General features: G+C 48.4%; 1 protein-coding gene across 4 annotated transcripts in view; it reads left to right on the top strand.

The window, feature by feature from the left end:
• Nucleotides 1-24,585, top strand: part of LOC135540208 (semaphorin-3F-like) — a 116,392-nt gene that overhangs the window by 56,968 nt on the left and 34,839 nt on the right. For 2 of the 4 annotated variants that reach the window (XM_064966694.1, XM_064966693.1), the window contains exons 3-6: nucleotides 18,890-19,050; nucleotides 21,207-21,269; nucleotides 21,775-21,894; nucleotides 23,458-23,547. In XM_064966694.1, coding sequence (XP_064822766.1) covers nucleotides 18,890-19,050; nucleotides 21,207-21,269; nucleotides 21,775-21,894; nucleotides 23,458-23,547 — 434 coding nt within the window. The remainder of the gene's footprint in view (nucleotides 1-18,889; nucleotides 19,051-21,206; nucleotides 21,270-21,774; nucleotides 21,895-23,457; nucleotides 23,548-24,585) is intronic. The other 2 variants (XM_064966696.1, XM_064966695.1) reach the window with 1 other exon arrangement.

Below are 24,585 nucleotides of genomic sequence, written 5' to 3'. Positions count from 1 at the left end.
ATTCAGCAGAGATGGGGTTATTGAAGCTCCTGTCCAATTCACACAGAGCTGACTGATTCAGCAGAGATGGGGTTATTGAAGCTCCTGTCCAATTCACACAGAGCTGACTGATTCAGCAGAGATGGGGTTATTGAAGCTCCTGTCCAATTCACACAGAGCTGACTGATTCAGCAGAGATGGGGTTATTGAAGCTCCTGTCCAATTCACACAGAGTTGACTGATTCAGCAGAGATGGGGTTATTGAAGCTCCTGTCCAATTCACACAGAGTTGACTGATTCAGCAGAGATAGGGTTATTGAAGCTCCTGTCCAAATCACACAGAGTTGACTGATTCAGCAGAGATGGGGTGATTGAAGTTCCTGTCCAATTCACACCGAGCTGACTGATTCAGCAGAGATGGGGTTATTGAAGCTCCTGTCCAAATCACACAGAGCTGACTGATTCAGCAGAGATGGGGTTATTGAAGCTCCTGTCCAATTCACACAGAGCTGACTGATTCAGCAGAGATGGGGTTATTGAAGCTCCTGTCCAATTCACACAGAGCTGACTGATTCAGCAGAGATGGGGTTATTGAAGCTCCTGTCCAATTCACACAGAGTTGACTGATTCAGCAGAGATGAGGTTATTGAAGCTCCTGTCCAATTCACACAGAGTTGACTGATTCAGCAGAGATGGGGTTATTGAAGCTCCTGTCCAATTCACACAGAGTTGACTGATTCAGCAGAGATGGGGTTATTGAAGCTCCTGTCCAATTCACACAGAGTTGACTGATTCAGCAGAGATGGGGTTATTGAAGCTCCTGTCCAATTCACACAGAGTTGACTGATTCAGCAGAGATGAGGTTATTGAAGCTCCTGTCCAATTCACACAGAGTTGACTGATTCAGCAGAGATGGGGTTATTGAAGCTCCTGTCCAATTCACACAGAGTTGACTGATTCAGCAGAGATGGGGTTATTGAAGCTCCTGTCCAATTCACACAGAGTTGACTGATTCAGCAGAGATGGGGTTATTGAAGCTCCTGTCCAAATCACACAGAGTTGACTGATTCAGCAGAGATGGGGTTATTGAAGCTCCTGTCCAATTCACACAGAGTTGACTGATTCAGCAGAGATGAGGTTATTGAAGCTCCTGTCCAATTCACACAGAGTTGACTGATTCAGCAGAGATGGGGTTATTGAAGCTCCTGTCCAATTCACACAGAGTTGACTGATTCAGCAGAGATGAGGTTATTGAAGCTCCTGTCCAATTCACACAGAGTTGACTGATTCAGCAGAGATGAGGTTATTGAAGCTCCTGTCCAATTCACACAGAGTTGACTGATTCAGCAGAGATGGGGTTATTGAAGCTCCTGTCCAATTCACACAGAGTTGACTGATTCAGCAGAGATGGGGTTATTGAAGCTCCTGTCCAATTCACACAGAGTTGACTGATTCAGCAGAGATAGGGTTATTGAAGCTCCTGTCCAATTCACACAGAGTTGACTGATTCAGCAGAGATAGGGTTATTGAAGCTCCTGTCCAATTCACACAGAGTTGACTGATTCAGCAGAGATGGGGTTATTGAAGCTCCTGTCCAATTCACACAGAGCTGACTGATTCAGCAGAGATGGGGTTATTGAAACACAGACAATTGCTCTGTAGGTGAAATATGACGACTGATCATTTTTGACTTGTGAAAACAGGGTTTTGTCCCTTTAAGGATCTGACCGTTTTTCAGCCGTATTCACTTCAGTTAAATCTATTTATTTGCCAGAGTTTGATGGAGCCTTTGATATGCAAACCTTTTTCCTATGGTGATGAAGTGTTTGTGAAGACCCCATTAATGAGAGGAGAGATTGAACTCCAGGCTATTTACATGTTGTTGAGACAAGCCAGTTTGACATAGATACCAATGAACATTTTACTCTTTTACATGCTTTGATCCGAAGGCTTTGCTGCTTCTTTAAATTCCTACCATTAATCATTGGTCTTACTTCTCAATATATGTTGATTACAGAAATTCATTTTGCACAATTGGAGAAGTATGGTTAGGATATTACAAATTGTTGGCTACTGTAGCCTATATAATTTAGTTTTCATACAACGCCTCTTGACTTTCATGGTTCCAAACTACGATGTATTCAGGACACCAGAAGGTATGCTCAATATGTCTAGACACATTATGCATATTATTAATGGGTTCACAGGGCATAGTAATTCATAGACACACATAGTGCGCATTGTCTTCCAGTAAGAGGGATCTTACGGCGGGGAGTGTTTTAGAGTGATGGCAGGGGGTCACGACCCTAGGCTCAGTGAAACATGGAGGTCCCTCTTTCTGCCCGTTTGTCTCTGTGTCTGGACTCTGTGTCTCTCTCTGATGAACAGAGAACACAGGCTCATTGGGATTATTTTCAGGCGTCCAGTAATGTCACTTTACCCCAGGACAATCCCTGTTTCCTGATTCCTGTCAGGCCGGCGCGAGATAACCCTTACCCTGAGCTAATCCCAGATTAGACTGGAGCATGGCCACTGCTGACCTTCCACCTCTCGGTCTCAGAGTCAATACTGGACCAGCACTCATAACACCGGGAGATGGAAAGTGCTATCAAAGCAGGTTGGCCAGAGACACAAGCCATGTTATCTCTCAGAGAAGTAAAAGTGCACTGATGTCCTCTCAAGCTATGAGTGCCTAAGCCACAGACACAGGAGTGTGGGTGCAATAATCAGGTTAAATTTGGTTTGAAATCTACTGAGAGAGATACAGGGGAGGAATGCAACTGATTTACAGCAGGCTCTGGTTTAGACACACTGTCTCGGGTCGCAGTGGGAGGAGGGAGATATGGGGAGGGGACGTGTGGGATATGTGCAGGGTTTAGATTCGTCACTGTTGAGAAGGAGATTGTTCGTAAAACACATGGCCACAGAAAGAGACGTGTTTTTGCAGATGTGTGTGATTATATGAAGCCTCCCTAGAGATGATCTCCTTCCCTCTCCTTCTCTTTCTCCTTCCCTCTCCTTCTTTTTCTCATTCCCTCTCCTTCTCTTTCTCCTTCCCTCTCCTTCTCTTTCTCCTTCTCATTCTCCTTCTCTTTTCCTTCCCTCTCCTTCTCTTTCTCCTTCCCTCTCCTTCTCTTTCTCCTTCCCTCTCCTACTCTTTCTCCTTCCCTCTCCTTCTCTTCTCCTTCCCTCTCATTCTCTTTCTCCTTCCCTCTCATTCTCTTTCTCCTTCTCATTCTCCTACTCTTTCTCCTTCCCTTTCCTACTCTTTTACCTTCCCTCTCCTTCTCTTTCTCCTTCTCATTCTCCTTCTCTCTTCCTTCCCTCTCCTTCTCTTTCTCCTTCCTTCTCATTCTCTTTTTCCTTCTCTTTCTCCTTCACTTTCTCCTTCCCTTTCCTACTCTTTCTCCTTCCCTCTCCTACTCTTTCTCCTTCCCTCTCCTACTCTTTCTCCTTCCCTCCCCTTCACTTTCTCCTTCCCTTTCCTACTCTTTCTCCTTCCCTCTCCTACTCTTTCTCCTTCCCTCTCCTACTTTTCTCCTTCCCTCTCCTACTCTTTCTCCTTCCCTCTCCTACTCTTTCTCCTTCCCTCTCCTACTCTTTCTCCTTCCCTCTCCTACTCTTTCTCCTTCCCTCCCCTTCACTTTCTCCTTCCCTTTCCTACTCTTTCTCCTTCCCTCTCCTACTCTTTCTCCTTCCCTCTCCTACTCTTTCTCCTTCCCTCTCCTACTCTTTCTCCTTCCCTCTCCTACTCTTTCTCCTTCCCTTTCCTACTCTTTCTCCTTCCCTCTCCTACTCTTTCTCCTTCCCTCTCCTACTCTTTCTCCTTCCCTCTCCTACTCTTTCTCCTTCCCTCTCCTACTCTTACTCCTTCCCTCTCCTACTCTTTTTTTTCTTTCTCTTTTTTCTTTATAAAGGGGTGGATCAACTTAATATTGCGGAAAGAATATTGGTTCCATCAATGTAATTGTCGGCATCATTTCCAATCCCCCATATAGTTTTTAGTCAGTATTTAGTCAGCCACCAATTGTGCAAGTTCTCCCACTTAAAAAGATGAGAGGCCTGTAATTTTTGTCATAGGTACACTTCAACTATGACAGACAAAATGAGAAAAGAATATCCAGGAAATCACATTGTAGGATTTTTTATGAATTTATTTGCAAATTATGGTTATTATGCTCCATATATACCATTTGGGTCCTGTTTCAGTAATAATGATATCAGACCTTCTTGTTGTGTGTCTGATAATCTACCAGTTATATAGGACTGGTTAATACCTGCTAATAATGGTCCTTTGAGTATATCAAAAACAGTTTGGTATTCTTCCACTGGTACGCCATCCAGCCCTGGAGTTTGGTATACTTCCACTGGTATGCCATCCAGCCCTGGAGTTTGGTATACTTCCACTGGTATGCCATCCAGCCCTGGAGTTTGGTATACTTCCACTGGTATGCCATCCAGCCCTGGAGTTTGGTATACTTCCACTGGTATGCCATCCAGCCCTGGAGTTTGGTATACTTCCACTGGTATGCCATCCAGCCCTGGAGTTTTCCCATCCTTAAAGGCCCCAACTGCATCAAGCAGTTCCTCCTCAGTCATTTGCCCTTCACATGAGTCTTTCTGTACAGATGTTAATTTTACAATATTATTAGGAAAAAAATCCATTAAATTAGTTTCAGTGAGTGGAGATGGAGGAGCCTGAAATGAAAACATTAGCCTCTCCTACAAGATGAAACAATGAAAGAGGACAGAGTCTCTTCTTCACAGTATGAGGAACAACTCCCTCAGAGATCCCTCATCTCCTCTCCTCCATGTTGTAAGCCCGATACTGAAGTATGGCACATCTTTCTGCAACATTTAGGATGATGATTCCATTCCCACCCTCCCAGACCCAGACATGCCTCCCTATACACACCCTCCCAGACCCAGACATGTCTCCCTATACACACCCTCCCAGACCCAGACATGTCTCCCTATACACACCCTCCCAGACCCAGACATGTCTCCCTATACACACCCTCCCAGACCCAGACATGCCTCCCTATACACACCCTCCCAGACCCAGACATGCCTCCCTATACACACCCTCCCAGACCCAGACATGTCTCCCTATACACACCCTCCCAGACCCAGACATGTCTCCCTATACACACCCTCCCAGACCCAGACATGTCTCCCTATACACACCCTCCCAGACCCAGACATGCCTCCCTATACACACCCTCCCAGACCCAGACATGTCTCCCTATACACACCCTCCCAGACCCAGACATGCCTCCCTATACACACCCTCCCAGACCCAGACATGTCTCCCTATACACACCCTCCCAGACCCAGACATGTCTCCCTATACACACCCTCCCAGACCCAGACATGTCTCCCTATACACACCCTCCCAGACCCAGACATGCCTCCCTATACACACCCTCCCAGACCCAGACATGTCTCCCTATACACACCCTCCCAGACCCAGACATGTCTCCCCCATACACACCCTCCCAGACCCAGACATGCCTCCCTATACACACCCTCCCAGACCCAGACATGTCTCCCCCATACACACCCTCCCAGACCCAGACATGTCTCCCCCATACACACCCTCCCAGACCCAGACATGCCTCCCTATACACACCCTCCCAGCCCCAGTCATTCCTCCCTCATACACACCTTCCCAGAACCAGACATGCCCCCCCATACACACCCTCCCAAACCCAGACACGTCTCCCCCATACCCTCCCAGACCCAGTCATGCCTCCCCATACACACCCTCTCAGACCCAGTCTTGCCTCCCCATTCACACCCTCCCAGACCCAGACGTGCCTCCCCCATACACACCCTCCCAAACCCAGACACATCTCCCCCATACCCTCCCAGACCCAGTCATGCCTCCCCATACACACCCTCTCAGACCCAGTCATGCCTCCCCATACACACCCTCCCAGACCCAGTCTTGCCTCCCCATTCACACCCTCCCAGACCCAGACGTGCCTCCCCCATACACACACTCCCAGACCCAGACATGTCTCCCCCATACACACACTCCCAGACCCTGTCATGCCTCCCTCATATACACCTTCCCAGACCCAGACATGCCTCCCTATACACACCCTCCCAGACCCAGTCATGCCTCCCCATACACACCCTCCCAGACCCAGACATGCCTCCCTATACACACCCTCCCAGACCCAGTCATGCCTCCCCATACACACCCTCTCAGACCCAGTCTTGCCTCCCCATTCACACCCTCCCAGACCCAGACATGCCTCCCCATACCCCATGCACGCCCAGACCCAGACATGTCTCCCCCATACACACCCTCCCAGACCCAGGCATGCCTTCCTCATACACACCTTCCCAGAACCAGACATGCCTCCCCCATACACACCCTCCCAGAGCCAGACATGCCTTCCCCATACACACCCTCCCAGACCCAGACATGTCTCCCCCATACACACCTTCCCAGAACCAGACATGCCTCCCCCATACACACCCCCGAGACCCAGACATGTCTCCCCATTCACACCTTCCCAGACCCAGACATGCCTCCCCCATACACACCCTCCCAGACCCAGACATGCCTCCCCATACACACCCTCTCAGACCCAGTCATGCCTCCCCATACACACCCTCCCAGACCCAGTCTTGCCTCCCCATTCACACCCTCCCAGACCCAGACGTGCCTCCCCCATACACACACTCCCAGACCCAGACATGTCTCCCCCATACACACACTCCCAGACCCTGTCATGCCTCCCTCATATACACCTTCCCAGACCCAGACATGCCTCCCTATACACACCCTCCCAGACCCAGTCATGCCTCCCCATACACACCCTCCCAGACCCAGACATGCCTCCCCCATACAGACCCAGACATGTCTCCCAGACCCCCAGACCCTGTCATGCCTCCCTCATATACACCTTCCCAGACCCAGACATGCCTCCCTATACACACCCTCCCAGACCCAGTCATGCCTCCCCATACACACCCTCTCAGACCCAGTCTTGCCTCCCCATTCACACCCTCCCAGACCCAGACATGCCTCCCCATACCCCATGCACGCCCTGCCAGACCCAGACATGTCTCCCCCATACACACCCTCCCAGACCCAGGCATGCCTTCCTCATACACACCTTCCCAGAACCAGACATGCCTCCCCCATACACACCCTCCCAGAGCCAGACATGCCTTCCCACACACGCCCTGCCAGACCCAGACACGTCTCCCCCATACACACCTTCCCAGAACCAGACATGCCTCCCCCATACACACCCTCCGAGACCCAGACATGTCTCCCCATTCACACCCTCCCAGACCCAGACATGCCTCCCCCATACACACCCTCCCAGACCCAGACATGCCTCCCCATACCCCATGCACGCCCTGCCAGACCCAGACATGTCTCCCCCATACACACCCTCCCAGGCCTAGTCATGCCTCCCCATACACACCCTCCCAGACCCAGTCTTGCCTCCCCCGTTCACACCCTCCCAGACCCAGACATGCCTCCCCATACACACCCTGCCAGACCCAGACATGTCTCCCCCAGCCAGCCTGTCGAAGAGGAGAGGGCTTAGGTGACAGGAGCCAGAGGCCCCCAGTGATAAGGGCCATCTCTCCGCATGAGAGCCCATCAGAGCTGACAGTGTATACAAATTGATACCATTAGCAAAGAGTGGGCAAGAGGGGGGTGGAGGTGGGGAAGCCATTAATTGGTTCTAATTATAGAGCGGGTGGGCCATGGGGGTGGGGGGTAGAGGAGTGATAACAAGCTGGCGATGGTGGTAAATCAGAGGCAGTGGGTGACATGGGCATCACAGCACATGATCCTCTACATTCTGTGGGGTCAGACCTGTACACTAATGATCTTCATCGAGTAACACATGTGCATGCATCTGACAAACACACACACACACACACACACACACACACACACACACACACACACACACACACACACACACACACACACACACACACACACACACACACACACACATGCACACACACACACACACACCGTGGTTTGAGACATTCCTGAGCAGTGCTGGGACACACCTATTTCATAAAAAGGGAGCTTACCGCAATGGACTATCAACAGCATGTCGTGAATACCTGGGCAGGTATGCTTTATTGTGAGCCAGCAGATGGGGTGGACTGGATGGGGTGGGCTGATAGTAGGTAACTTTTGAAGTTGCAAAATCCAAGACACCTGATTATTTGCTTATAGGGGTCTCTTTTTCTAGCATGTCTTTCTTGCTGAATATACAGGTATGTTTCCTGCAGTATACGCTATAAAGGAAGACGAGCATTGCTATCCATGTAGGCTACTACAGTAATAATATTTTAAGCTTGGAAGATGAAATCAGAAGGCTTATGATAGTGGCTGTACGTGTAAGAGGTAGCAGTTTGGTAACATACACAGCACAGGGTCGAGGCATGCTGTCAAGTCTCTATTTGTTAGCCCCCCCCCCCCCCTCGGCATCAAGGCGTTGGGCTGTCTCTGCACTAAGACATGCAGGGAAGCATAACCACTCCACTGAGAGACAAATATGCCAGGTTACCACCCCCCCCCCCCTCCATGGGGCGCGTAGGCATCCCTAAGGAAGTCTGATCATATCTCCTCATTATAATCGTGAAGCCGCGCTCTTGTATTTCTCTTATCTGGTGATTCATATTTGCTATCTGATCTGACACCGCCAGCCCCTCTGACCCTGTCCATTTTTCTTTACCTCTCAGTGTTGTTCTAGAAGCACTAGGTAAGTAAGCAGCAGGTGCTGTTTTTCCATGCTCCATGCCCTCATCATTTATTTTCATTAAATGCAGCTGCACAGCTACTCGTACACACTGTACTCTACAGGACCAACCTCCAGCAATCACACAGGCATTCTTTTAACATTGTGTCACCTCTCCTCGGGCCTTGATGCGTGCAGCCAACGCAAATCCAAACAACTCCTGTTAATCTTTGACATGAAGACAAATCGTGTTGAAAGGAGCTGTTGAAGGTAAATCAAAGAGGACGCTAGCTGTAGGACGCTGGTCGCTCCGGGCTGCTGATTAGAAGAGGCTCTCCCCTGTGTGCAAGCTGGGACTGTCAGACATAACCTTGTACCAGTGTGCTGGAGATCCACGCCAGTGGAGCAGCTAGCTCTAATACAGGGGACTGTATATAACGAGGACCCTACTGCTGTGAAGGGGCAGTGGGGACACATCTTGTTCATGTCACCTGTCATACTGCTCAGTTACAGTCACACCATCTGGCCCTTTATCTTCCCACTACAGGAAGTCACCGTTGTGAAAGCTGTGTCAGATTTTCAGAGCCGAGAAATAACAACCTGTCTAAGACATGCAGGTATCTGGAGATGGGCCATATCTGTGGAAATATACCGGATTCTCCACCGTTATGGTTATGGTGGCAACACACCCTGCTAGGACCAGGTTGCATACAGTACTCAGAGAGCCCTCTCAGAGTAACTTTGTGGTGTCTTTCAGAGTGTTTACTGTGCAGTGTGCACATGTGCTTTTGCTGCTTTGTCCTGAAACTAATTGCGAGTGTCATGCCCTGACCTTAGATATCTCTGTTTTCTATATATTTTGCTTAGGTCAGGGTGTGACTAGGGTGGGTACTCTAGTATTTTGTATGTTTAGGGTTTTCGTATGTCTAGGATTTTTGTAGGTCTAGGGGTTTTTGTATATCTATGTTGGCCTGTTATGGTCCCAATCAGAGACAGCTGTTTATCGTTGTCTCTGATTGGGGATCATATTTAGGCAGGCCTCTTTCCCCACTTTCTGGTGTGGGATCTTGTCTATGTGTGGTTGCCTGTCAGCACTATATTGTATAGCGTCACGGTTAGTTTGTTATTTTGTTAGTTTGTTCGGTGTTCATTCTTTTAATAAAGAGAATGTACGCATACCACGCTGCACCTTCGTCTCCTTCATACGACGAACGTGCAAATTCATTCAAGCCCAACCGCTAAATATCACACTGCATTTCTAAAGTTAAACACAAGCTGGGCCACTAACAGCTGATTAGCTCTTCTGGAAAAACTCTGATTATATACAAAGCTTCTCTCACATTATTTTAGTGTCTATAGTGATTAGATACATCTATCACTAGATGATAAATCAACCAAAACACTGGAGGCAGCATTTTCTCATATGTGTCCGCAAACTAGTTGAAGCATGTTTACAGTAGTACCATGGAGGAGAACACGACGAGGACAGAATGACAGTGAATGATTGTAGCTCTGATCTCCAGATAGTAGAGCCTGAGCTCTGAGCCCATCCCCAGGTCCATCATACCGCTGGCAGGTCTAACCAACCAATGATATTGAGTCTGCCTAAGAACAAATGAGCCTTTCTTACTGTGTACAGGGCTACAGGCAGAAGACACTTTCTAAATATGGCCGATAGAAAAGAGTAACACAGGCGTTAATGAGAGGGTCTGATTTAGACTTCCATAAGGTATTGAATGACGGGCAAAGCTTTTAAACCTGCGGCACCGTTGCCTGGTTGACACATTACTGCACCTCGTAAAAAGGGGATGGAGCTGCCGACATCATTCTGTCCTCCTATTGGTGATAGGTTTTTCCTTAGGTCCTAAATCTATAGGGTTTGAGATCCCATCTCTGGAACGGAGTGGGCGTAGGGAAGTAATGCTGACCACTCTGACATTTTTCTTCACTACGTTGACAGCTTTCAAATGATTATGCCCGGGTTTCTGACGTGCACCTCCTTTCATGTGGGTGAGCATGCCATTTCTCCCAGCCCCTCTTAAACACTGCTATTATCACTCCTGCCACTCCAGTGTGTGTGAAGTCACATACCACGCTTTGCCTCGCTCCGAGGGGCTCTGGCTGTAATCGTAGGCTACAGGCTCTCTGTGATCACCCATAACAAGCTCACAGAATATTTGTCTCTATACTTTATTGCATAGCCATAAAGCATTGGCATGTGTCAGTTTATCCAAACTGCATTGTTGGCTTTGCAATAAATACGCCCCAATCAATGTAACAGGATAAACTGATGGCGCTGCTTGTATTCTTGTCTTCACTATAACTCTAATGATGAAAAAATTACAAAAGAGAAACCACAGACAAAATCTAGTTAGCTCAGGTGGTTTAGAGCCAAACCTCTTTGCAATTTCCGCCACAGTCTCAAATTGACAAATTTAATGTAACTATTCAGCCCCTCAACCCATTACCCCTCCACCCTCCTCTTCTTCCAGGCCCCGCAGAGACACAGGCAGGATTCATGCAGTAACATGCTATGCTCCATCTTTCTTTGGCAGAGCCCACACTTTTAATGTACCCAGTTTCAAACCAGAGAAATATGTAGCCGGGTGGAACACCCACATCAGGCTGATGTAGCTGATGTGAGCTGCACAGTCAGGTGCCTGTAGTATTCTTTCCCCCTGTGTTATGTTTAAACATACAAATGTTTTCCATTATTCAGTCCTTCGCCTTATTCGACTTGTAGATTCGCCAGGAGAGTTAATATGGGTTGAGCCGGGTACGCTTAAATCATGCAGTAATCTTTCCTTAATGAGAGGAAGTGCTCATGTTTCTGAGCCCGCCACAAAACATGATTCATTAATACAGTCTACAATACAAATCTACAAAATCCTTCTTCCTTTAGTTATTTCATACCACAGTGGATTGTGCATTATTTTATATAAGACAGCATTAACCTATGTTAATAATTTTTGCATTGAAATATAGATGTGCAGTATACCCAGGGGATATCAAGAATATACACCCTTGAACTCAACATTATCATGCTCAAACATACATTTTCAAAGTAAACTGGACCCATGGGCAATTCATTGAAGAAGGGGAGATATGTTGTAACATGCGTGCCTGCAGCCATGGGAGATCATCGTCAGTTGCCAAGTATTCTCTCAGGAGGTGGAATGGATGGCCCTGTTTGACTGTTAGGCTTCTGAGATCTTCCTTTGATTTGTGCCTTCCTCCCCTAACCAGTCTGCACAGAGGCTCACTAAATACCACAGCCATAAAGTCCAAATTGGCTAAAGAAAATAGCTTTTTGGTCTTAATTTAACGTCAGGGATAGGCATACGTTTAGCAGTGTGGTTAAGGTGGGATTTGGAGCATCTACCAGAGAATATGCCATTAAGAAACAGTGGGTTTGGGCGTCTTCTTACATGACTCCAAGCCACATCCACTAACATTTTATGCTAATAGAATGGAATGTTCAGTAATAGGAAGTGGCCTGTAAGCCAGCACTAGCTGGAGATATCCGGACGGAGTATGGAGAGGATTGTCCATATGCTCAGTAGACTGGAGAGAATGGACAGGACCGCCACCAAAGACTTTACTGAGAGTTCTGAGCTCAAGCGATAGAGGTTTCACCTACCACTCTGCACACCATTACTCAAGGCAATAACGTCTGTTTGCACTTGTTGCGTGCATGTGTGTGTTTGAGTGATCAGGAGTACATGGATCAGCTTCTCTCAGTGGCAATCGGCAGTCTCACTTTTCCCACTAATAGAGGCATTGCCATTCCAAGGGGGGGGGAATTGTTCTGCTCCCTCTGTGTCCTACAGACCCCCCAGAGTCAGCTACACCTAGTAATGGACTTCTTTAAGAGTTGATCTTGCTCTAATAGACTGAACCAGGTCTCCAAATCTCCAGGCTAAGTCTATGTGGTGAGAATGCTGTCATGCCCTAATGCAGCTGGCAAACATCGCTCAGAGTTCATCCTGGGAGGCCCATTATGTAGTAAAGCTCCCCGGCTTGGTCTGCACAGAGGCCTAGTTCCAGCTGCTTCACTCCCTCTGCTGTCAGAGATCATGCACCTGTCCTGTATTATAGAGAGAACCTGCACAAGCATGTCTTGTATTTGGCCTGACATTGGCTATAGATAGAAGCAGATCTTTAAGAAACTGTGGCATAAAGCACCCTGTTCACTACAAGCCTGACCAAAACTCATTCTCCTCCTTCTTGCCAAATGGTATGACATCTAATGAAGTAGCCCAGTCAAAAACCTCCATCCATCTTGATCATGCACGCAGCACATTTTCCCCTCTGTCTTAGTGTGCCTAAGCTTGCTGATGGTGGCTCTGTGTTTGCCCATTCCTTTTACAGGCCTTCTGGGTTTGTTTCCACAGGTGGCTTGACCTCTGAGGCAGTGTGGCGGAGCCTGCCGCCATTATGAGCACTGGATCAACATTTAATATGAGCACACTCCCCGGTGCCTCTGTCTGTCTGAGCAGAGGGCCGAGCAGGGGAGGGGAGAGGAGGAGAAAGGAGCAGAGGGGATGGGAGAGGAGAGAGGAGTCTATGGGATGGGAGGGGAGAGGAGGAGACAGGAGTAGAGGGGAGAAGAGGAGAGTGGAGCGGAGGGGATGGAGAGGGGAGAGGAGTGGAGTTTGATGGGAGGGGAGGGGATGGGAGAGGAGGGGATGGGAGAGGAGAGAAGGGGAGAAGGGGGGAGAGGATGGGATGGGAGAGGAAGGAGGAGAGGAGAGGAGCGGGGGGGATGGGAGGTGAGAGGAGAAGGGGAGAGAGGATGGGATGGGAGAGGAAGGGGGAGAGGAGAGGAGAGAAGGAGAGGAAAGAGTAGAGGGGGTTGAAGGGAGGAGAGGATGGGATGGGAGAGGATGAGAGGAGAGGAGAGGATGAACGGGGAGGGGAGAGAATGGACGGGGAGGGGAGAGGAGAGGATGGATGGGGAGGGGAGAGGATGAGAGGAGAGGAGAGGATGGACGGGGAGGGGAGAGGATGAGAGGAGAGGAGACGATGGACGGGGAGGGGAGAGGAGAGGAGAGAAGGAGAGGAAAGAGTAGAGGGGGTTGAAGGGAGGAGAGGATGGGATGGGAGAGGAGAGGATGAGAGGAGAGGATGGACGGGGAGGGGAGAGGATGGACGTGGAGGGGAGAGGAGAGGAGAGGGTGGACGGGGAGGGGAGAGGATGGACGGGGAGGGGAGAGGATGGACGGGGAGGGGAGAGGAGAGGAGAGGAGAGAGAGGATGGACGGGGAGGGGAGAGGAGGAGGAGAGGATGGACGGGGAGGGGAGAGGATGGACAGGGAGGGGAGAGGAGAGGAGAGGAGAGGAGAGGATGGACGGGGAGGGGAGAGGAGAGGAGAGGATGGACGGGAGGGGAGAGGAGAGGATGGACGGGGAGAGGAGAGGAGAGGAGAGGAGAGGAAGGACGGGGAGGGGAGAGGAGAGGAGAGGAGAGGATGGACGGGGAGGGGAGAGGATGAGAGGAGAGGAGAGGATGGACGGGGAGGTTAGAGGAGAGGAGAGGATGGACAGGGAGGTTAGAGGAGAGGAGAGGATGGACGGGGAGGGGAGAGGATGAGAGGAGAGGAGAGGATGGACGGGGAGGGGAGAGGATGGACGGGGAGGGGAGAGGGTGGACGGGGAGGGGAGAGGAGAGGAGAGGGATGGACGGGGAGGGGAGAGGATGGACGGGAGGGGAGAGGAGAGGGATGGACGGGGAGGGGAGAGGAGAGGATGGACGGGGAGGGGAGAGGAGAGGATGGACGGGGAGGGGAGGGAGAGGATGGACGGGGAGGGGAGAGGAGAGGAGAGGAGAGGAGAGGAGAGGATGGACGGGGAGGGGAGAGGATGAGAGGAGAGGAGAGGATGGACGGGGAGGGGAGAGGAGAGGAGAGGATGGACGGGGAGGGGAGAGGATGAGAGGAGAGGAGAGGATGGATGGGGAGGGGAGAGGAGAGGAGAGGATGGACGGGGAGAGGAGAGGATGGACAGGGAGGGGAGAGGATGAGAGGAGAGGAGAGGATGGACGGGGGAGGGGAGGGGAGGGGAGGGGAGGGAGGGGAGGGGAGGGGAGGGGGGGAGGGGAGGGGAGGGGAGGGGGGGAGGGGAGGGGGAGGGGAGGGGAGGGGAGGGGAGAGGAGAGGAGAGGATGGACGGGGAGGGGAGAGGAGAGGATGGACAGGGAGGGGAGAGGATGGACAGGGAGGGGAGAGGAGAGGAGAGGATGGACGGGGAGGGGAGAGGAGAGGAGAGGATGGACGGGGAGAGGAGAGGAGAGGAGAGGATGGACGGGGACGGGGAGAGGAGAGGAGAGGATGGACGGGGAGGGGAGAGGAGAGGAGAGGATGGGGAGGGGAGAGGATGGACGGGGACGGGGAGAGGAGAGGAGAGGATGGACTGGGAGAGGAGAGGATGGGGAGGGGAGAGGATGGATGGGGGAGGAGAGGATGGACGGGAAGGGGAGAGGAGAGGAGAGGATGGACGGGGAGGGGAGAGGATGGACGGGGGGAGGAGAGGATGGACGGGGAGGGGAGAGGAGAGGAGAAGATGGACGGGGAGAGGAGAGGAGAGGATGGACGGGGAGGGGAGAGGAGAGGATGGACGGGGAGGGGAGAGGAGAGGAGAGGATGGACGGGGAGGGGAGGGGAGAGGATGGACGGGGAGGGGGAGGGGAGAGGATGGACTGGGAGAGGAGAGGAGAGGATGGGGAGGGGAGAGGATGGATGGGGGGAGGAGAGGATGGACGGGAAGGGGAGAGGAGAGGAGAGGATGGACGGGGAGGGGAGAGGATGGACGGGGGGAGGAGAGGATGGACGGGGAGGGGAGAGGAGAGGAGAAGATGGACGGGGAGAGGAGAGGAGAGGATGGACGGGGAGGGGAGAGGAGAGGAGAGGATGGACGGGGAGGGGAGAGGAGAGGAGAGGATGGACGGGGAGGGGAGGGGAGAGGATGGACGGGGAGGGGAGAGGGGGTAATGTACAGTGGCTGGTGTGCTTTTCCTTCCAGATTTCCTCCTCTTTTTTTTCTCTTGTTTTACCCTCGACGAGACACCAGGAAGTTCCATGTCACGTTGGGTTTACAATGAGCTCAATGCCAAACCCCAGGAGAAAGGCCTCTAATACGGGTATAGAAACAGTAGATTCCTCCTCTTAGTAACGCTTCAATTCAGTGCTACAGGAGGAGCATTAGGGGAGACTAAAGAGAAAGCTCTCTGATCCATTCTTTAACCAGAACAGATGAGAACTGATGGAATAGGATTTTCTACACAGCCTGGCAAATGTTCTGTATTTGTTTAGAGAACTATTTTTCACTGACAAAGGAGCAGTGTTATTTTCTAAATATGCATATCTAATGCATAACAGTATACTAAAGTGTTATAGATATTTAATGTGTTATGTTATAGCTTTGGTGAAGAAAAAAACACATGGCAACTAGCTATAGATGTTTTAAATGGGTCATATGTTTGGTGTGGTAGTGTTTGTTGCCACCCTTTGGTGTACATTATCACTCTATTATTCGTACATTATCAGGTGATTATGATTTTGGATTACATATGTTTTGGAGCTGGAAATGGAGTGTTCTGTAGGGTATATTGTTGCTCTGTAGCTCTCTGAGTCCCTCCTCACCTAACAGATGGTCACATCCAGCTAGCCTCTGAAAACCAACACACGTTGAGTTGTTGCCGACAGGCTGGATCAGAAAGGGCTTGAACTGCCCTGGAATGTGTCTGTGTTAAACGTCCTGTTCAGTAGCACATCACCAGTGATATAAAGTGCTGTGAAAAAGTATTTGCCCCCTTTCTGACTTTCTAAAATTATTTGCATATTTTTGGTCCTGAATAATATCAGATCTTCAACCAAAACCTAATAATAGATAAAGGGAACCTGAGTTCACAAATGACAAAAAGATGGATACTTATTTTATTTATTTATTTAACAAAGTTATGTAACACCCAGTTCCATAAAGGCCTGATTGGTGGAATGCTGCCGAGATGGTTGTCCTTCTGGCAGGTTCTCCCATCTCCACAGAGGAACTCTGGAGCTCTGTCAGAGTGACAGATTGCTCAGTTTGTCCAGGCGGCCAGCTCTAGGAAGAGTCTTGAGGGCTCCAAATGTCTTCCATTTAAGAGTAATGGAGGCCACTGTGTTCCTGGGGACCTTCAATGCTGCAGACATTTTTTGGTACCCTTCCCCAGATCTGTGCATCGTCACAATCCTGTCTCGGAGCTCTACTGACAATTCCCTCGACCTCATGGCTTGGTTTTTGCTCTGACCTTCACTGTCAACTGTGGGACCTTTATAAAGGCAGGTGTGTGCCTTTCCAAATCATCTCCAATCAATTGAATTTACCACAGGTGGACTCCAATCAAGTTGTAGAAACATCTCAATTGTGAGTATCATAGCAAAGGGTCTGAATACTTATATAAATAAGGTATTTCTGTTTGTTTTTTTAAACTATTTTTTCGCTTTGTCATTATGGGGTATTATGTGTAGATTGCTGAGAAAAAAATAATAGTTAATCCATTTTAGAATAAGGCTGTAATGTGTAAAACGTCAAAGGGTCTGAATATTTTCCAAAGGCACAGTAGGTCCCTGACAGCTGTCAATCACACATATGACCTATAAACAGACGCTTGCCTGACACACGTATTAAATTAAACTGTATAAATATAGCAAATCTAATGCTATTAATCATTGATTATTGATATAACCCAGAGTTATATTTAGATCCTGTATGAAAGACTGGTAATATCAGATTCAGTGGTGAGTATGTTGAGAAATGTCTGTGGATAGAGTTTATTTTAAGGTCCTATGGTTTGATGGGGGACATGGGCATGACTCCCGCCTTGTCTTGGTATTCAGACAACTTCCTGAGACAGTCAGACAGTTACATAGGAATGTCGTTTTCACTATGTTCAACAGAGGGACTTGAATGTAACCCAGCACTTGCCTGCTTTGGCTTTAGACAGGCACACCAGAGTAGAGTTACTGGTTTTGAAACAGGTCCTGCATAAACATGTATATTAATAAACTGCTTTTTACACTTTTGAAATAGCAGATACATTTGATTTATTTTTACTATGCTGTGTTGTTTTCACTTTGAAGCTGTGATACACCAGGACCATTTTGTTTTTTGACATAAGTTGACGTAACAATATTAATAATAATAATAATTATTATCCTTTTTAGGTGGCTGCTCATATTTGTCCTATTTCACACAGGTATAAGTGTGTATTAATATGAATGTGCGAATTTGAAACGTGTTTTTTGCATATCCCACTCTCCCTATGACACCCTCAGAGAGTGGAGACATGGCCAAACATCTTCCTCTGATTATGTGCAGGCACACCTTAGACTTTAATTAGACCTACATGCTTCCAGTACTGTTTTCTATCTCCACAATTGAACCACTAAAAGTAACATACAGTACATGAACATGTGCTATCGTAGAGCTGTTGTTTGTTGGTGGTCTCCTGAAATGTTTAAGTAGAATAAAGGTAAAAATGTAACAGGATCTTCCAGCTTATTTAGTGAAACCTCAATGTTTGTCAAGCAGCAGTATATGAGTACCATCCTGCTAAGCCCTACCCTGTAGGGTCCCACAGAGTGTTGGAGTGTTGGTGGAGGACCCAAGCAGTGGAGAGACAGTGGGCCTCTCAAACAGCACTGCCCTGTCTGTACATGGCTGTTGAACCGTGGAGAACAAATCAAACAAACACTCCAGTCTCACATGGAAGGTTCTGTAGGAAGCGTCCTGTTTCTGTTTCCTCGGGAATGTCTGTCAAATGCATTCTTCATTTCGTCAGAGCTCAGATCTTCAGATGACCGGAGAAAAGCATCCTTGGCGGATGTCCATGGCAGTATTTGACAGAGATGTGGAAGAAAGACAATAATAATTATACTTTTCTTAGAAGGAGCATCTCTTAGACAGTGTGAAGATGTCAACAACACAATGAGACCCTCTCTAGCACTTGTCACTGATCTGCTGTGTTTGGTTTCAACAGTGTTAGTTGATAGCATCATATGAACCACACATCGGTATGCCTAACGGGTGGTTTGTGAAATGTGTCAGTTGAGCGTGTATGTTACTGTGTTTGTGTACAGCAATTTTCTGTCCCAAATGGATACATTGCTCTCTTGTTCCCCCCCCTCTCTCTGCAGAGCTGAGGTCCACTGGCACTGCCCAGCACTTTGCCTACCTGCTGAACACGTCTGACTATCGGATCCTGCGTATGGACGAGGACCACGACCGCATGTACGTGGGCAGCAAGGACCACATCCTGTCCCTGGACCTGCATGACATCAACAAGGAGCCACTCATTGTAAGACCTTACAGTCACTAACGCTTCACCTCTTCACCTTCCCTTACCTCCTGTCACCCCATCCTTCTCCCAAATCCAGTCAGCTGATGTTCTGAAAGAGCTGCAAAATCTGGACCCCTACAAATCAGCCGGGCTAGACAATCTGGACCCTTTCTTTCTAAAATTATCTGCCGAAATTGTTGCCACCACTATTACTAGCCTTTTCAACCTCTCTTTCGTGTCGTCTGAGATTCCCAAAGATTGGAAAGCAGCTGCGGTCATCCCCCTCTTCAAAGGGGGGGGACACTCTTGACCCAAACTGCTACAGACCTATATCTATCCGACCATGCCTTTCTAATGTCTTCGAAAGCCAAGTCAACAAACAGATTACCGACCATTTCGAATCTCACCATACCTTCTCTGCTATGGAATCTGGTTTCAGAGCTGGTCATGGGTGCACCTCAGCCACGTTCAAGGTCCTAAACGATATCTTAACCGCCATCGATAAGAAACATTAGTGTGCAGCCGTATTCATTGATCTGGCCAAGGCTTTCGACTCTGTCAATCACCACATCCTCATCGGCAGACTCAACAGCCTTGGTTTCTCAAATGATTGCTTCGCCTGGTTCACCAACTACTTCTCTGATAGAGTTCAGTGTGTCAAATTGGAGGGTCTGCTGTCCGGACCTCTGGCAGTCTCTATGGGGGTGACACAGGGTTCAATTCTTGGACCGACTCTCTTCTCTGTATACATCAATGAGGTCGCTCTTGCTGCTGGTGAGTCTCTGATCCACCTCTACGCAGACGACACCATTCTGTATACTTCTGGCCCTTCTTTGGACACTGTGTTAACAACCCCCCAGGCAAGCTTCAATGCCATTCAACTCTCCTTCCGTGGCCTCCAATTGCTCTTAAATACAAGTAAAACTAAATGCATGCTCTTCAACCGATCACTACCCACACCTACCCGCCTGTCCAACATCACTACTCTGGACGGCTCTGACTTAGAATACGTGGACAACTACAAATACTTAGGTATCTGGTTAGACTGTAAACTCTCCTTCCAGACCCATATCAAACATATCCAATCCAAAGTTAAATCTAGAATTGGCTTCCTATTTCGCAACAAAGCATCCTTCACTCATGCTGCCAAACATACCCTTGTAAAACTGACCATCCTACCAATCCTCGACTTTGGCGATGTCATTTGCAAAATAGCCTCCAATACCCTACTAGCACACGCTCCAGCAGGTATATCTCTCTAGTCACCCCCAAAACCAATTCTTTCTTTGGCCGCCTCTCCTTCCAGTTCTCTGCTGCCAGTGACTGGAACGAACTACAAAAATCTCTGAAATCTCCCTCACTAGCTATTAGCACCAACTGTTAGAGCAGCTCACAGATTACTGCACCTGTACATAGCCCACCTATAATTTAGCCCAAACAACTACCTCTTTCCCTACTGTATTTAATTGATTGATTTATTTTGCTCCTTTGCACCCCATTATTTTTATTTCTACTTTGCACATTCTTCCACTGCAAATCTACCATTCCAGTGTTTTACTTGCTATATTGTATTTACTTTGCCACCATGGCCTTTTTCTTGCCTTTACCTCCCTTATCTCACCTCATTTGCTCATATCGTATATAGACTTGTTTCTACTGTATTATTGACTGTATGTTTGTTTTACTCCATGTGTAACTCTGTGTTGTTGTATGTTTCGAACTGCTTTGCTTTATCTTGGCCAGGTCGCAATTGTAAATGAGAACTTGTTCTCGACTTGCCTACCTGGTTAAATAAAGGTGAAATAAATAAATCTCCCCCCTTTCCTCCCCTCTCCTCTCCAGGGCTCTATAAACCCGGGTGAGGCTAACCATTTACCTCAGCTCTCAGAAACGGCCCCGAGGGTCATATGTTCCGTTCCGCTGCCCTGCTTTGGATGTTTTGATTAGCTCACCTCCAGTTTGTATTTGACTGCACCATTTTCTGGAGATGAGGGTTGTAAGACTACAAAAACATATCGAGATATGACCATTCCTAGTCGGCTAATATTACCGTGGTTGGATATCCCTGTGGCAGGTTTAGCCCTACAGCTATAAAGTCCAGTGATGTTGAACGGGTTGTGCGATGGGTTGGGTTATTGCTATAAAATGACCTCTCTTTTCCCCCCTGCCTTCAGCTCCACTGGCCTGTCTCCCAGCAGAGGAAGACTGAGTGTCTTCTAAGTGGAAAGGACACCAATGTAAGTATTTCTGTTGACTCTCCATTTCCACACAACTAATTCAGCATTATTTTTCAGGTCAGGTGATTTGTGCCACCTGTAACATGAAGTCATGTATTTTCTTCATATATTGAACATCTATAAAGTATATATTTTTTTTACTCACGTATATTTGTGTGCCTGTATTGCTAGGTGTATACAGCCTAAGTATTTATGTGAGTTTTTAGCTTAGTGAAAAAGGGTTCAAGCAAAACCATTGTAGTGGCACACACCTGTGTGGATTTCATTTGACCCTGTAAAAGCCTGGTTCCCCTCTGTCTGGCCAGGCAGACAGGGCAGGACTGGCACTGAACAGCTCATAGGAGACCAACCAGCCTCACTGTCTCCCTACAGCAGTGTTAAGTCTAGATAAATAGATGACCGTTAAACTGGTATATTGAAATATTGACATTCTATACCTTGTTCTATCTGGGTATCATTCATGTTGATAATCCATTCTTCTTTGTCTATGTTTGTCCCCATGCAGGGCGAGTGTGGGAACTTCATCCGTCTGATTGAGCCGTGGAACAGGACCCACCTGTATGTCTGTGGGACTGGAGCCTACAACCCCGTCTGTACCTACGTCAACCGCGGACACAAAGCACAGGTTAGAGCTCCATGAGTTTTGGAATACTCTCGGTGTGTGTTCCCTACGCTACAGTACACAGTCAAGAGGTGAAGGAGGGAGACTACTGCTCTGACATTTAGTCTCCATCCCACACCTCTAACCCAGCCTTCCTCCCTTCCATCTTTCTCTCGCTCTCTCTTTCCATCCCCGCACCTCTCTCTCTCTCTACCTCTCTCTCAATCCTACTTTCATTCCTACCTTCACAAAACTCTACATCTTCATCTCCTGCCCCCATGCCTAGACAACCATTGGAGCCTGCACACAGCTGTCGTCCCCAGCGCACTGTTGCTGTTACCGTTACTGTTACGGCGCTGTCTGTTTAGTCTCACTCCTTAATTGGAAGTCTTGAGTTTCCTGGAGCCGGGCATCACCACCACAGAGTACTTCCCTGTTTTATTGCCACTCTCCAATACCCCCAGCCCTGCTGCTTTAAATTCAACACTTGTTCCTTAATGATGGTCCTGGGACATTTAAGAGGGAATAAATAAAGGGTTGTGGATAAATAATATTTCCCTGTTTCCTCCTCTCTGAGGACTCTGCCTGATGCAGAGGACACACTCTTCACATCTTTGCTATTTCATATGGATCCATATGACCCTTACTAACAAAGGGCATCCATCCATCCACTCATAGCTCTAGCAGCCCTGTGCCTCTCAGTTGGCCTGCTCCCTCTTTGCTCCCTCAGCCTCTAGTCCTCACCATGTGAGGAGTTGGGTAATAGGCCATGGCAGCTCCCATTATGGGGTGCCAGTGAAATGTCCTAGTTATAGTACATTAATGAGATGGCTTTTATTTTCCCTTCACATCGAACAGACAGGTCAGTCTCTTCCCGTGAGCCCTCTCTCTCTCTCTCTCTCTGGAGTTAAGTATGGGAGCAGAGATGTAAAATGGTACAACCATACACACACACACACACACACACACACACAGCTTTTCAGACGGGAAACCATGAGTAGGCGAAACGCTGCTCAATGCCAGAAATCAGCTCATTTTCTAATGTGGATGTATACACACACATGGACACTCCTTCTCATACGTCAGGAACCTGCTTTTGTAACTGAAGACATGCAGATCAATTGATAACAGCTTGCCAGATGTCAGAATTCTTTCATTTTCAGTTAAGACATTATTCAGGCGTGATTTCCTTTTTACTAACCTAAAGGATAGTAGCCTACATGGGGCTATGATAGCTAGTATTGTCTGGAAAAGCCAAATATTGGTTCTTGGCAGCGGCTCAGGCCAGAGTTGAGTGGATATATCATGCTGGGAGAGACTGTATTGACTCATCGACAGGGTATAGAACGGATATTGCTGATGTTCGTGCCATCTGGTGAAGTTAAGCTACGCAAACATTCATCTCACAGAGAATGTAGAGAATGAGAAATCCATACATTTTCCTCACAAGCTGTCCGAATGACATTATTCAAACAGTCATGCAGTCACATCAGTGCAAGACCAGTTTACAGAGTTACTGAGCTCACGTCAGGTCCCGCCTACTGCAGGTGCGTAACATCCAGAATGTGTCGCTGTCTCCTGTTTTAGGCCGCCATGCACCTGCAGATGCCCCAGACTGGAGCGAGGGCTAACCGCGCGGCCGAACCCAGCGCTGTGTTCGAGACACTAGGACTGAAGGTGGGACGTGGGTCAGGTGCCCGTCACTAGCCTGGACGGTTCTGCCTGTCTGCCCCTGAGCCTTGCCCCTATGGGCTGGGAAGTGCACTGGCGACCCACTCTGGGCCTCAGCTTGCATGCCATGCGCACTCTGTCTCCCCCTCTCTCCCTCTCTCTCTGTAGGGGGAGGGCTGTGCATGTCTCCTGACTCCTCTGTTCTGTCTGTGCTCATTCTGTGTCTTGAAGCACTTTTGTCATCATCAGTTGAATTGTCCCACTGCGTTGGGTCTCTAGTGTAGTTGACCGCTGATCTCCTCACTGCTAAGCATGTCTTCTCTAGACCCTGTCCATTTGGAGAAAATAAATAGGTTGTTCAAATGTTTGTCTGTTTTTGTTTCCTCCGTCATATTTCTGTTGTGCGTTGCTCTCGTTGTTCATTTGTCAATTTTTGTGTAAGCCTCATCTTTTGAGCACTCGCTCTTTCTCATGCTCACTCACTCACTCACTAACTCACTCTCTCTCTCTCTCTCTCTCTCTCTCACTCACTCACTCACTCACTCACTCACTCACTCACTCACTCACTCACTCACTCACTCACTCACTCACTCACTCACTCACTCACTCACTCACTCACTCTCTCACTCTCTCACTCACTCTCTCTCTCACACACTCTATTGGTGTGCTGTTGAACTGATTCTCCACTATTTGTGTCACCTGCTTCTTATGCATGAGAGAGATGAATGTCCAGCACTTTGTGATTTTCTACACAAGGTCACACGACATGTTAATACACTACACAATCAAATACAGATCTTTCATTTAGGATTAATACAGTATAACAATGACACAATCGATGACTGATGTATGACAGTGTTTCTAACTAATAAGCCCATTTGTGGTCGATAAATTCATCTCTTTCCTCTCCTCCTTACATTGTCCTGTCACTTGTGTTATAGGACACAGAACACCCCACCCTCCAGTCCTCTCCCTCTGTAGGAATGTGGGCCAACCTCTCCCACAGGTCTCACACGGTTAACGTCTGACCCACTCTCACTGCAG

Source organism: Oncorhynchus masou, chromosome 5 (genome assembly GCF_036934945.1).
Source record: "Oncorhynchus masou masou isolate Uvic2021 chromosome 5, UVic_Omas_1.1, whole genome shotgun sequence".
NCBI classification, from domain to species: Eukaryota; Metazoa; Chordata; class Actinopteri; order Salmoniformes; family Salmonidae; genus Oncorhynchus; species Oncorhynchus masou.
Note: the sequence above shows the minus strand (reverse complement) of the source record. Positions and strands in the feature narration are given on the sequence as shown.